The sequence below is a fragment of the Danio rerio genome, chromosome 24, assembly GCF_052040795.2.
Source record: "Danio rerio strain M-AB ecotype USA chromosome 24, GRCz13ab, whole genome shotgun sequence".
NCBI classification, from domain to species: Eukaryota; Metazoa; Chordata; class Actinopteri; order Cypriniformes; family Danionidae; genus Danio; species Danio rerio.
In genome coordinates, this window is record NC_141044.1 from 8,026,090 (window position 1) to 8,041,916 (window position 15,827).

Consider the following 15,827-nt stretch of genomic DNA (forward strand, 5'->3'; position numbering starts at 1 on the left):
ATGCTGATCTACTGGGATTTCACTCATAAACATCTCTAGGGTTTACAGAGAATGGCCTGAAAACAGAGAAAATATCCAGTAAGCCGCATTTCTGTGGGCGCAAATGCCTTGTTGATGCCAGAGGTCAGAGAAGAAATGCCAAACTGGTTTGAGCTAATAGAAAGGCAACAGTAACTTAAACAACCACTCGTTACAACTGAGGTATGGAGAAGAGCATCTCTGAATGCACAACACGTCCAACCTTGAGGCAGATGGGCTACAGCAGCAGAAGACCACACCAGGTGCCTGTCAGCTAAGAACAGGAAACTGTGACTACAATTCACACAGGCTCACCAAAATTGCACAATGACAGATTGGAAAAACGTTGCCTGGTCTCGACTTTTGCTGGGACATTTAGATGGTAGGGTCAGAATTTGGAGTAAACAACATAAAAGCCTAAATCCATCCTGTCTTGTATCAATGGTTCAGGCTGGTGGTGGTGGTGTAATGGTGTGGGGGATATTTTCTTGGCACACTTTGGGCCCATTAGTACCAATTGAGCATCGTGTCAACGCCACAGCCTACTTGAGTATTGTCGCTGACCATGTTCATCCCTTTATGACCACAGTGTACGCATCTTCTGATGGCTATCTTCTTGAAGATGACACTCAAATGCACTTAAATGGCCTCCACATCCACCAAAACTCAGTCCAATAGAGCACTTTTTGGATGTGGTGGATCAGGAAATTGGCATCATGCATGTGTAGCCGACAACTCTGCAGCAACTGCGTGAAGCTATCATCTCAATATGGACCAAAAATCTCTGAGGATTATTTCCTGTACCTTGCTAAATCTATGCCAGGAAGGATTAAGGCAGATCTAAAGGCAAAAGGGGGTCCAACCCGGTGATAGTAAGGTGTACCTAATAAAGTGGCTGGTGAGTGTACATGACACATGTCAAGTTATGATTACAAAGGTTTTATGACAGACTCATAAACACCCCCGTATAAAAGCACTTTGATTTATTTGACGATTTTGTTTTCGGTTCCATAAGTAGGACAACAATGACTTCACCTTTAAAACAATATTGCAAATAGTGCAGTTGAATGTATTGAGATTAGATGCAGATTTTATTATGTAATATTTATCATGTACATTAAACATAAATATACTTAAAAATTATTAAGTCGCATTTGTAAAAATACTTATTTGTTAGCACTCATGGTTGATGTTCAAGCTGAGTAACAGACTGTGCTTTAAACTGAGCACAGTCATCTCTCACTGAACACAGCTAAGGCTGTCTACCATGTACTTATGTATGTAGACTAAAGCTTGACCACAACGCACAACTGAAATAGCTTTAGTTTGGCGTCTAAAAAAGAACCCACCAACACACGTCAAACATTGACTTTGTGGGTGCTGGGAGGGATATCTCCTTGAGAAAGACGGATGGCGTGACCGGTGAAGTGTCGAAAACACACTAACACCAACGATGTGCCACTTTGAGACATCTTTTTAAAAATATAACATGCGCTTTTGTATCAAAACCAAGGCTTGAGCCAAAAAATCTCTACATGTTTCTCTCCAAATGGTTGCTAATGTTTATCACGAAATGTTCATTTGGTGTACATCCTGAGTCGAACAATGGGCACACTGTTTTTCCACAAACCTGCTGTGGGAGTCCTTTATTTTTAGCTGTATCTTGAGATTATGTATCGCCAGTTATTGTATCACTGCACAAAAAATAGTTTACCTTGATTTAAATTATAGCATGCCTTGTGGCATTTTCCCAGCATGCCACTTTCTGTCTGCAAATCCCAAATGCTCTGTGGCTTGCAAAATGTATTTGCTTACAAACAGATTAATTTGCAAACTTGTCAAGTTCTAACAGCATAATTACTGTGTTTATGGTTTGTGATCTTTAAAAAAAACACATTGGTTGGGGGGGGAACTGCGGTATGGCTAAGCAGATGCGCAAGATGGCTGAGAGAAACTTCTGAAGTGTGTAAGCCTTTAATCCATGAAGCGAAAAATAACTCGGTTATGGAGGTGGTGCAGAGGGGCTGTATATCTGGCTGAATTTAGCCCATGCGGCAAGACAGTTCAACCTTAAGCACCAGCAAAGTGAACCGCAAGTCAACAAGCTTCACATGGCCTTAAACATGTAGAAACAATAGCATGTAAGAGCACTTTTGCTAGTGATTTCCAACAACGTACATGTTCATTGTTTTCTCTGATCATCTACAGCCATTTAAGCACGGTTTTCAGGAGTGACAAACATGTTTAAATACGAGAATGAATTCAATAAACTCTCATTCTTTTCATCCCCAAGCTGTGTGTCCATACAGCCAAAATAGTAAGACATAATGTAATGAGGAAACCTGTTTATCTTTGGGGTCTGTGTAGCTCGATTAGATGAGCATCACAATATCTCTAATAGGAGATATACATTGTTAAAATGTGTACAGTCCGTGCACAAATTGTAAATCGTGTTCCAAAAAATAGTGTAGTATACAGTAGGTACCATCTAGTCAGGGCTCTCTCCAGGGACAGCATGCCAGACACGCTTTATAATCAATCATCAGTGTGAACTCTTGAAATGTTTACAGTACAGTACTAGAAACATGTCCATCCACAAACACTTATGTACTGTAATTACATACAAATGTTTTAGTTCTTTCAGTTGACTGATGAATGTTTGCTTTCACAGTGATTTTGATTCACTATGACTTTCATTCATCCATGCTTTCTATTTATAACACTGCCTAATTTAATTTTAGAACTTGAACCTTTAATATAAAGTCAGAATTATAAGACTTTTTTTTCAACGCACTTCTAAACATAATAGTTTAATAACTCATTTCTAATTACTGATTTCTTTTATTTCTGCCATGGTGACAACATTTTACACGCTATTTTTCAAGATACTGGTGTGTAATTTAAAGGCTTAAACTAGGCTAATTAGGCAAGTTAGGGTAATTTGGCAAGTCATTGTATAACAATGGTTTGTTTTATAGACAATTGAAAAATATATATTGCTTAAGAGGGCTAATAATATTGACCCTAAAATGTTTTTTAAAAAATTAAAACTGCTTTTATTCTAGCTGAAATAAAACTTTTATTTTTTAAACTTTTGGGGTATCAAGTGTAGAATTTATTTATGAAGTAATTTTGACAGGATGACATGCTCATGATTGACCACAGCTGGTCCCACATTAGCGTACATGTACAGTATCACCAATCAGACGATTCTGAAGTCACCATAAATAACCAGAATGTTCATACCTCAGTCATCTTCGCTTTAAAGAATCACCCCTTCCACCCCTAGTCCTCCTCCTTCTTCCTAAATACAGTGCATCCGGAAAGTATTCATAGCGCTTCACTTTTTCCACATTTTTTTTTTTTTTGTTACAGCCTTTTTCCAAAATTGATAAAATTAATTTATTAATTTACACACAATATCCCATAATGACAATGTGAAAAAAGATTTTTTGAAATTGTTGCAAATTTTTTAAAAACAAAAAAAACCTGAAAAATCACGTTCATCAGTATTCACAGCCTTTGCTCAATACTTACATTTGGCAGCAATTACAGCCTTAATACTTAGTGAATCTGATACCACAAGCTTGGCACACCCATCTTTGGCCATTCCTCTTTGCAGTACCTCTCAAGCTCTATCAGGTTGAATGGGAAGCGACGGTGTACAGCCATTTTCAGATCTCTCCAGCGATGTTCAATAGGATTTAGATCTGGGCTCTAGCTGGGCCACTCAAGGACATTCACCGAGTTGTTGTGAAGCCACTCCATTGATATTTTGACGGTGTGATGAACCGTTGCCCTAGTCTAAGGTCAAGAGCACTCTGAAGCAGGTTTTCATTCAGGATGTCTCTGTACATTGCTGCATTCATCTTTCCCCCTATCCTGACTAGTCTTCCAGTTCCTGCTGCTGAAAAACATCCCCATGCCACCTCCATGCTTTATTGTAGGGATGATATTAGTCTGGTGATGAACGATGCCTGGTTTTCCCCAAACGTAACGCCTGGCATTCACTCCAAAGAGTCTCCAAATTTAGTCTCATCAGACCAGAGAGTTTTTTTCTCATGGTCTGAGAGTTGCCTTTTGGGAAATTTCAGCCAGGGAGTGGCTTCCATCTGTCCATTTTACCATACAGGCCTAATTGGTGGATTGCTGCACAGATGGTTGTTCTCCTGTAAGCTTCTGACCATCGGCTTATTGATCACTTCTCTGACTAAGGCCCTTCCCCCTGATCACTCAGCTTAGATGGCCAACCAGCTGACATTCCACTTATGGATGATGGAGACCACTGTGCTCATTGGAACTTTCAGAGCAGCAGAATTTTTTTTCTGTAATCTTCCGCAGCCTTGTGCCTCGAGAAAAGCCTGTCTCTGAAGTCTACAGACAATTCCTTTGTCTTCATGTTTGGTTTGTGCTTTGACATGCACTGTCAACCCTGGGCTCTTATATAGACAGGTGTATGCCTTTTCAAATCATGTCCAATCAACTCCTGAATTTACCACAGGTGAATACAATTAAGCTGCTGAAACATCTCAAGGATGATCAGTGGAAACAGAATGTGCCTGAGCTTAATTTAGAGCTTCACGGCAAAGACTGTGAATACTGATGGTACATGTGATTTTTCAGGTTTTGTTTTTTATTTTTAATTAATTTGCAACAATTTCAAAAAAATCTTTTTTCACATTGTCATTATGGAGTATTGTGTGTTTTTTGAGGAAATAAATGAATGTAGTCCATTTTGGAATAAGGCTGTAACATAAAAAAATGTGTTCAAAAGTGAAGCGCTATAAATACTTTCTGGATGCACTGTAGATTGGCATAGCAGCCCAGTGGTTAGCACTGTTGCCTCACAGCAAGAACGCCACTGGTTCAAGTCCTAATTAGCCAGTCAATGTTTCTGTGTGGAGTTTAAATGTTCTCCCTGTGTTTGCGTATATTTGTCATTACTTGTATTACTGTGCCATTAAATTAGGCTGAAACCATTTTGATCAAAATCGGATCTGCATTTTTAAACTGCCAATTGTATTTATTTGTGAAATCCCAGAGTATATCATGTTCTGTTTCCCTGCCAATCCATCAGTACCTCATGAAAAATCCAGCTCGCCACGACTGTGGAGTTATGACTTTTCTGTTTGTATATGTTGTAATCCGTGGCTGTTTTCATGTACATCTGGCCTCCTTGGAAAACCCTCCCAAGCCATATGTGAAGACAGTCCTGTATGTATGCAATGGCAGCGGCCCTATAGGCCCATGTTAACAACAGCAGTCAAAGACAGCGGCAATAAATGCGATTTATGTAACCCCGAAAAATCCTGACACCTCCGACTTTATTATTCCAGTTAATTTAATGTGTCTATAAGAAGCTTTACAGTGGGGCTTTTAGAGTCGGCAGCTCCCCTGTGGTCTCATTCGTACCCCGTCCCAGGTGAAGCCGTGTGACTTGTGGCACTAAACAGAATGAGTCAGCATAAGTACGATGCGTTCATGTCGAATGTGACGTGTGAACCACCGGAGGGAAGAAACTCATATGGAGCTCCTTAGAGTGCAAGTCTAATTAATGAGCAATAACCAGGGGCTGCAGGGACATTCCCAGAACACCTGTGTGTCCGACGGCTTTGATGTGACCCGGCCAATGCTTATTACCATGCATAGTGTGTAATTATCATAATGGGACAGACTTCCCTGTAAGGCTATTGCCATCAGATTTCTGCCTCAGCTCGCAACTCAGCGGCTTGAAGCTCTTTTGAGTTTGACAAACTATATTTTTACACTGTTGGGACGACATGAAGGAATTAAGTTAACTTATTATTCATTCATTCATTTTCTTGTCGGCTTAGTCCCTTTATTAATCCGGGGTCGCCACAGTGGACTGAACCGCTAACTTATCCAGCAAGTTTTGACGCAGCCGCAACCCATCTCTGGGAAAGGTAACTTATTAGCTTTTACCAATTAAATTTAAGTGGATTGAACACAAAACAAGCTGTCCCACACAAAAAAATAATAATAAATAAAAAAAAATCAAGAATTGTGTTGATTCAGCTTATTTTAAATAACTAGTTTGAACAAACAGCAAACATCATGTTTTAGTGTATTTATATGTTTTTTCTCACTGTTTATTCCATATATTTATATTATAGGTGTAGTATAAAGGAACACAATGCACTTGGGTCATGGATAGTTGTGTATTTGTAAGCGTTTTTTAACAGTTAATGATCTTCAGACTTACTGGTTTTCAGGGATGCCGACCTGTTTCTGCTGGAATCTCGCAGGTTGTGGGGAGCTGAGCAGGGTTGGCTGGAGTTTGACATTACAGCTACTAGTAATCTCTGGGTGATGAGTCCACATCATAACCTGGGTCTGCAGATCAGTGTGGAGACCAGCAGTGGTAAGATGAGTTCAACTTGGTACACATACACTCACAAATATATTTACAAACAGACAAGAACAGATAGATAGATAGATAGATAGATAGATAGATAGATAGATAGATAGATAGATAGATAGATAGATAGATAGATAGATAGATAGATAGATAGATAGATAGATAGATAGATAGATAGATAGATAGATAGATAGATAGATAGATAGATAGATAGATAGATAGATAGATAGATAGATAGATAGATAGATAGATAGATAGATAGATAGATAGAATAGAATAGAATAGATAGATAGATAGATAGAATAGAATAGAATAGAATAGAATAGAATAGAATAGAATAGAATAGAATAGAATAGAATAGAATAGAATAGAATAGAATAGAATAGAATAGAATAGAATAGAATAGAATCGAATCGAATCGAATCGAATCGAATCGAATCGAATCGAATAATCGAATCGAATCGAATCGAATCGAATCGAATCGAATCGAATCGAATCGAATCGAATCGAATCGAATCGAATCGAATCGAATCGAATCGAATCGAATCGAATCGAATCGAATCGAATCGAATCGAATCGAATCGAATCGAATCGAATCGAATCGAATCGAATCGAATCGAATCGAATCGAATCGAATCGAATCGAATCGAATCGAATCGAATCGAATCGAATCGAATCGAATCGAATCGAATCGAATCGAATCGAATCGAATCGAATCGAATCGAATCGAATCGAATCGAATCGAATCGAATCGAATCGAATCGAATCGAATCGAATCGAATCGAATCGAATCGAATCGAATCGAATCGAATCGAATCGAATCGAATCGAATCGAATCGAATCGAATCGAATCGAATCGAATCGAATCGAATCGAATCGAATCGAATCGAATCGAATCGAATCGAATCGAATCGAATCGAATCGAATCGAATCGAATCGAATCGAATCGAATCGAATCGAATCGAATCGAATCGAATCGAATCGAATCGAATCGAATCGAATCGAATCGAATCGAATCGAATCGAATCGAATCGAATCGAATCGAATCGAATCGAATCGAATCGAATCGAATCGAATCGAATCGAATCGAATCGAATCGAATAGAATCGAATCGAATCGAATCGAATCGAATCGAATCGAATCGAATCGAATAGAATCGAATAGAATAGAATAGAATAGAATAGAATAGAATAGAATAGAATAGAATAGAATAGATAGATAGATAGATAGATAGATAGATAGATAGATAGATAGATAGATAGATAGATAGATAGATAGATAGATAGATAGATAGATAGATAGATAGATAGATAGATAGATAGATAGATAGATAGATAGATAGATAGATAGATAGATAGATAGATAGATAGATAGATAGATAGATAGATAGATAGATAGATAGATAGATAGATAGATAGATAGATAGATAGATAGATAGATAGATAGATAGATAGATAGATAGATAGATAGATAGATAGATAGATAGATAGATAGATAGATAGATAGATAGATAGATAGATAGATAGATAGATAGATAGATAGATAGATAGATAGATAGATAGATCCGAAACCACATACTTCCATACTATATAGTACGCTAAAATCAGTATGCGAGCCGAGTAGTATGTCCGAATTCATAGAATTCGAAAATCAGTATGCGAGAAGTACCCGAATGACTTACTACTTCCGGCGAGATTCTAGAGTGCGCATCCCATGCATGCTTAGCTATCCCATGATGCCCCACGAGCGAATTCATGAATGGGAGTAAAGCGACGCAATTGACGCAGGTAGGTCACATGACCATGACAAAATGGCAGATGTAGTACATCCGAATTCCATTCATACTTTTCACATTCATACTGTATAGAACGTACTTTTCTAACGGCCGAGTAGTACGTTTAAATTCAAATGCTGAGTAGTAGGCGGTTTCGGACGCAGCCTTTGAGATGAGAAAAGTCAGGTTAATTATAGTGAGTTAAGGATCGTCTGATAGGATAATTAGTCATTAGCTAAAGTTGGAACAGCTGTGAACAGTCATAAGCACGTGATCCTCTCCAAATTTGTTTATAACTAAACTTCACTTAAAGTATTGAGTCAAGTAATTTCAAAACATCGATTATTATTTTGCTTGTTTTAAGGACAAACTCACTCAATTTGAGCACATTATTTCTCAAACCAAACAATAAATTGTACTTGTCTAGAAAATGCTTCCTGATTTTAGAATTTTAGATATTTGGAATAAAAAAAGGACGCTTAAATAAGACAAACATAACCTCACATTGCATTTTTCCAGAGAGTCCTGCCTCAACCAGGCAAACACTTGTGAGATGATTTGTCTTTGTCTTGGTATTACAAAGTCTTCATTGTATTTGATGCCTGACTTGCTGCTTATAGACATTGTTGCATGATCTAAAACAGGGGTGTCAAACTCCATTCCTGGAGGGCCGAAGCCCTGCACAGTTTAGTTCCAACCCTGCTCCAACACACTTACCTGTAGGTTTCAAACAAGCCTGAAGGAGTCAATTAATTAGATCAGGTGTGTTTAATTAGGGTTGGAACTAAACTGTGCAGTTCCCTTTTGCAACTGAGTTTGACACCTGTGATCTAAAACAATGACATCCCATTTGTAATTCAGTACTTTCTTCTTTTTAAAGGACGGAGCATCAGTCCAAAGGATGCAGGGTTAGTAAGCCGTGATGGCGCTCTGGAGAGGCAGCCTTTCATGGTGGCCTTTTTCAAAGTGAGCGAAGTCCGTATTAGAACTTCCCGGTCTACAGGCAAACAACGCCAGCGGAACCGCAACCGCTCCAGCAGTCCACAGGAGGCATCAAAGGGACCGGCTCATACAGGTTAGACACTCATATTCTCATAATGTGTATGCACAGCAACTACAGAGTGGTTGAGAGAGATTCATGCCCTGCAGCTGCAAATTTTTAGATAAATCTGTGGTCCTTGGTGATGCATATGGCAATGATAGGCTTTTTAGATTAAAAATGAATCCAAAACAATAGCCATGGCTCCTGTGGAACAATCGATTTGCGTAAAAAGAACATTATTAACAGTATTACTAGCTTTAATCCACAGCCTGTTCAAACAGATATTGAAGCATGTGTGAATGCAGTCCAATTGTAGTCTGGTCTCTTTTGATGACAAAAGCAAGAGAGCGCATGGCTGTACAGGTGGGTCAAAGGATGCAGTTTGCTAATACTGTAGATATATTGGGGATTGTACTGTATAACCAGCCCTTGTAGTTTCATCATCAAAAGGGACACCCCAACATTAAATTCTATTGTAAAAACTGTCACCTACAGTTGCAGTCGGAATTATTAGCCCCCCTTTGAATTTGTTTTCTTTTTTAAATATTGATGTTTAACCAAATGATGTTTAACAGAGCAAGGGAATTTTAACAGTATGTCTGATCATCATTTTTGTTCAGGAGAAAGTCTTATCTGTTTTATTTTGGCTAGAATAAAAGCAGTTTTTATTTTTCCAAAAACATTTTAAGGACAAAATTATTTGCCCCTCTAAGCTTTATATTTTTTTCAATAGTGTTCAGAACAAATCATCATTATACAATAACGTGCCTTATTATCCTAACCTGCCTAGTTAACCTAGTTAAGCCTTTAAATGTCACTTTAAGCTGTATAGAGGTGTCTTGAAAAATATCTAGTAAAATATTATATACTGTCATCATGGCAAACATAAAATATTAGAAATTAGAAATGAGTTATTAAAACTGTTATGTTAAGAAATGAATGTGTTGAAATAATCTTCTCTCCGTTAAACAGAAATTGGGGAAAAAATAAACAGGGGGGCTAATAATTCAGGGGGGTTAATAATTCTTATTGCAACTGTACATGTATGATAAGCTATGGCTGAAAACTGAGGGTGAATAAATAAATAGGACATTTTCCATTTTCATTTTTGGGTGAACTATTCCTTTAAGAAAACACATGCAAACAGAAAAAAAGAAAAACACCAGCAAATTAACAAAAACATTGAATGAACCGCCAATTTATCCAGCATATGTTTTATACAGTGGATGCCCTTGCAGCTGCAACCCATCACTGGGAAACATTCATACACACTCATTACACCCACATACACAACGGACTTCAACTGTGTACATATATTTATACATATTTATACACACACACACAATTGGAATCAGAATTATTAGCCCCCCGAATTAGCCCCTTTTTACTTTCTTCTCCAATTTCTGTTTAATGAACAGAAGACTTTTTCAACACTTTCCTAAACATAATAGTTTTAATAACTCATTTCTAATAACTGACTGCGAAAAAAATCTAGAATTTTACGGTTCATTTTCGGCAGCTGGGGTGCCGGGAAAAAAAAGTAAAATAACGTCAGTTAAATTACAGAAATATACCAAAAAATAACATATATCAAATGACAGAAATTTCTTTTAATTTACATTTCTGGTAAATTGCTGTAATTTAATATTTCTTATTTTACTGTAAATTTCTGTAATTACCGAATTACAGGCACCGCCAAAAATAAACCGTAAAATTAAGATTTTCTTTTACAGTGTTTACACACACACACACACACACACACACACACACACACACACACACACACATATATATATATATATATATAGGCCTAATACAGTATTCATGTCTTAATAAATAGCCTAGGCTACTACTATACATTGAATCCATTACCTAAACCTATATAGTTTTGTTTTTCACGAGCTTTGGAGATGTAGCGTAGATTCTTCTTTCCATAGATCACCTATAGCTTTCGTCATGAGGCATGGCTGTGTTCAAAATGGCATAAATGATTTGAAAGTGCACTACGAAGGCAGCACAATTGTTAATATGAAGATCACTAAAACTGAACTGTAAAATATACTTTGAAAGCAAATTGCACGTAAGAGAATTGACTTTAATGTTTTTTATTTTTAATCATTTCAAGTTTAACTGTTGGAACGTTCTAAATGAATAGGGCTTAGGGGGATAACTGAGAATAGAACAAAACCAGGAACTATGAATCTAACTATGGCTCTCGAGGTTTAGTTGCTAATGTACAAGTTTGCAATGCAGTTTGCGAATGTTTGTTGGAACAGTTGGTTTGGGACATGCCACATATTTTCTTAAGTTGCAGCATCTAAGCCTCTTTTTCCATAAACAAGACAAGATTAATATACACTTATGGCAGATATTAACCATCCAGTGTCTTGAATTTTTTGATTTTGTTTTGGGAAATGGTGACCCGGGATTGTTTGGGGATGTATATTTGATGAGTTTTATTGAGTCCAGATTTTTATATAGCCCATGCATAATGAGAATCTGGACTCAGTTAAGCTTTTTAAGATCTTTTTATGAATTCATTTAGGAAGCAGAACATATGTTATTCTTACATCCCATGTCTTTTGCTAGTCATCACTGATGTGAACCTGAGATAAACTGAATAAATAAATTAATTTAATTTTACCCATTTTTAATACAGACCCTCCACTTTTAAGCATAAATCATACCATATGTCAGTGCAAACAGCTAAGCATGCTTGATTTTACACATTGTTGCGTTACAAAACAATTCAAGTGTCTTCTTTTTTTTTAGTCTTACTTAGATTTTTGCTAATATCAACAAGCGCAGCAGAAAAAAAAAACTACTATTTGCTATTAACATAATATGTTGTTTGCATTCGCAACGATGTGATTCTGGTTATGAGCAAAACTCAGATTTAGGGCAGGAAGTAAACACAGAATAGAAGACAGAGGAAAGTCCATTCTGTTGTGATTCAGACCATATTTCAAAAGAGATATAAATAGGAAATAACCACATATGTTGGACGTGATCCTTATTTTATGAAGAGGAGCGAGTTATCTACTAAATCTTAATGTTTTCCTGCCATTGAGGCGGTAGATATGAACTAGTATATACATGAAGAAATGCAACAGTAATCTATAGTAAATACTATTGTGTTTTTAACTATACTATTAAGTATCTGAAATAATCTGGTGGGGTAATTCTATAGTTGTTGTGGTAATACAATATATAGTTATAAAAAAATGACACAATGCTAAATTTTCTACAGCATATATTAGCAATACTCCGGAAATTGGTATCGGATGATAATCAAATTTAATGAGTCGATATGACAAGGAATCGTTACTTGGCATCGACTACAAAAATCAGAGCATCCATAAAACATACTGTATATATATATATATATATATATATATATATATATATATATATATATATATATATATATATATATATATATATATATATATATATATATATGGCGTTTAAAAAATTTAAACTGATTTTAATCTAGCTGAAATAAAACAAATAAGACTTTCTCTACAAGAAAAAATATTATCAGACATACTGTGAAAATTCCCTTGCTCTGTTAAACATAATTTGGGAAATATTTAAAAAAGACTTCAACTGTATATATATATATATATATATATATATATATATATATATATATATATATATATATATATATATATATATATATATATATATATATATTAGGGGTGTCAAAATGATTTGTTTCTTCGGTGCACAGACGCAGACAATTCGGTATTGGTTCAGTAATAGATTATAACCGTTTATTGCATATTGAAGTCATTTATCTCATATACACTACGTTGCAGTAGCTTACTATGCTAAGCGGGGCAAGAACGAGTAATTAAAACACTGCACCTACTTAAAAACACTCATTTGGAAACTCTGCACAATTAACTGTGTGTGTGTTTGCTGGACAGTCTTTCACTGACACTGAAGTTACAGCAGAAGCCACTATTTCACTACGATTGAGAAAATCAAAGTAAACTCCATTTCTCTCTCTCTCTCACTTTGGCCTTTTTCTTGTGCTGTGAAGTAAAATATAAAACTTTGTATGGAAAGCATCGTCAATGCACCGAGAAATCGAATTATAATCGATTTGATAATCGTAACCGAACTAACCTGTGAGACCATTGCAGGTTCCTCTAATATATATATATATATATATATATATATATATATATATATATATATATATATATATATATGGGGTATCAGAAAAAAAACATAAAAAATATACAGAAATTTACCATAAAATAATGAATATTAAATAAAAATTTCCTTAAATTTTAGTTTTGGTAAATTTCTGTAATTTAACCTATTTTACAGTAAATTTCAGCAATTTAAAGGTCTTTATTTTGCTTTTTTTTTTCGCCACCCCAGCAGCATGAAATAAACCGTTTAATTACGGATTTACAGTGTGTGTGTATATATTAGAGGTGTGAACCTAGGTATATATACCTACAATACACACACACACACACACACACACACACACACACACACACACACACACACACACACAGAAATATGCACTATTTATTATAGTATATCAGTTCACAACATTTGATACTATAGCATGCTGTAGCATTCATTAACAAATTGTTTTACATACTATAATATAAATAATGAATGTTACTGGTTCAAAAACACTCATATATCTGTACATTTAAGAATTTTTTTCATGCCACATTTTCCTTTTTTTTTTTTTTGTCAGTTTCTTAAGCTTTTCTTATTTTTCCAATATAGTAAAGTCGTTTTAAAAATTCAAGCAGATGTGATAAATGAATTTAAATAGTTACCTTTCTAGTTTAAAAGGGAACAGTGCACACGGCATCTGTGACTTAATTCAGTGTCTGCTTCTCATTATTGCTGTGGTATGAAAGCTTAGTGCTAAAACCCACATAATCCAGAACTAATTGTCGATATGAGACCCCAAAACACAAATGACCTTGGGGTAAAAACTTTAGATTTATCAAAACAAGTTTATAAAGTTTCATTCACATCCATTCCACTGAATTAATCTGAATTGCAACTAAACTGTAGGAAAATATTCGTGAATTAGAAGGTTATATGTTTTGTGGCTTACATGGTGTTTTCTGTTTATTTACATCAAGTTTTGATGTTGAAATTTCAACACAGCAGATCAACAAAGTGACTTTTATTGGCATTTAAGCAGTTTGAGACAAGATTTTGTTTAAGAAGTAATATAGAGAGAATTAAGTCTGTAGTAAAATAATAGAACATGTAATTATTACCTGGTTAACCAGGTATTACCACTAAAGCATGACTTACAAGAGTTCATTTGTAAATAATGGCTACCTTTTCATGTACAGGACAAATCAATAATGGCCAAAATATAGGACATCCTATGATATGGCCAGTTAGCCTAGAACCTCATGGTTAATAAAATAAAATAGAATAAAATAAAACAAGACAAAATATACATTTTTTGTAAAATAGTTTTGTGTAGTGAAAAATATATTAGACTGAGTAGGTAAAAGTTGCTGTGGAAAATACAATTAAATAAAAAAAATAGTATAGTAAATGGAAGTTAGATATGAAGTTAGATCTAAAGAAAAAGGACTAATGTTACTGTGGAAATTAAATTAAAATAATTAAGTATATTTTAATTTAATCAAAATAAAGTAAAATAAAATAAAATAAAATAAAATAAAATAAAAAATAAAATAAAATAAAATGAAATAAAATAAAATAAAATAAAATAAAATAAAATAAAATAAAAAACAAAACAAAACAAAACAAAACAAAACAAAACAAAACAAAAATAAATAAATAAATAAATAAATAACAAATAAAATAAAAAAATTTTAAAATAAAATTTTTAAATAAAATAAAACAAAATAAATTAATAAATTAAATAATAAATAAAATAAAATAAAACATGAGATAAAAATTTATAAAATAAAATTAAAAAAATGTTAATTAAATAAAGTTAAATTATGTAGCATTAAAGATCCGAACATTATCACTCGATGAGCTATGTCACGTGACTCTCTTCACATAATTTTGGCTTTTAGGCTCCATGGGATTCGAATAATTGGCCATAGTTGTTTAAAATGACACATTTTTATAAAATATTTTAAAATTACATAAAATAATTTAAAGCACAAATTCTAGATCTTTTAGCCATGGGGGTGGGTCGTTCGAACCACCCGAACCTCTGCTGGCTACATCATTATTCATGTACTGTTATTGTAAAGTTTTATCGAAAGATCAAGATCTCATAATGCAATTCAAAATCATAATAAGTAAAAAAAATATATATATATATATATATATGGAAAACTGCTAATTTAAGGATATGTTTACAGTGTATATTTTGCGATTGAGATGCTCTGATGCATATTATTATCATTTATTCTGTCAGTAAGGAATTTTCTCTTTCCACTCATTTATAATTATTTGCTTTTATAAACAATGAAGCGTTCAGTGTATATTCCTGTCTCCAATAAATTGACATAAACATATATACAACATATCCCGCAGAGAGTCAGTCACATATGCGTGTCAGACACTGCACTTTTTCACCCACTTATACAGTAGTGCTTAAACTCAAAGCACACCGTCCGTTACAG

At 34.8% G+C, this 15,827-nt stretch overlaps 1 protein-coding gene across 8 annotated transcripts in view; it reads left to right on the forward strand.

Moving 5' to 3' along the window:
- The window catches only part of bmp6 (bone morphogenetic protein 6), a 79,875-nt gene that overhangs the window by 40,728 nt on the left and 23,320 nt on the right, over positions 1 to 15,827 (forward strand). For all 8 annotated transcript variants that reach the window (XR_015524431.1, XR_015524433.1, XR_015524434.1 and 5 more), the window contains 2 exon segments: positions 6,252 to 6,400; positions 9,052 to 9,246. Coding sequence is in view for 2 of the 8 variants with exons in the window: in NM_001013339.1 (NP_001013357.1) it covers positions 6,252 to 6,400; positions 9,052 to 9,246 (344 nt within the window). In the remaining 6 variants the exon portion in view is untranslated.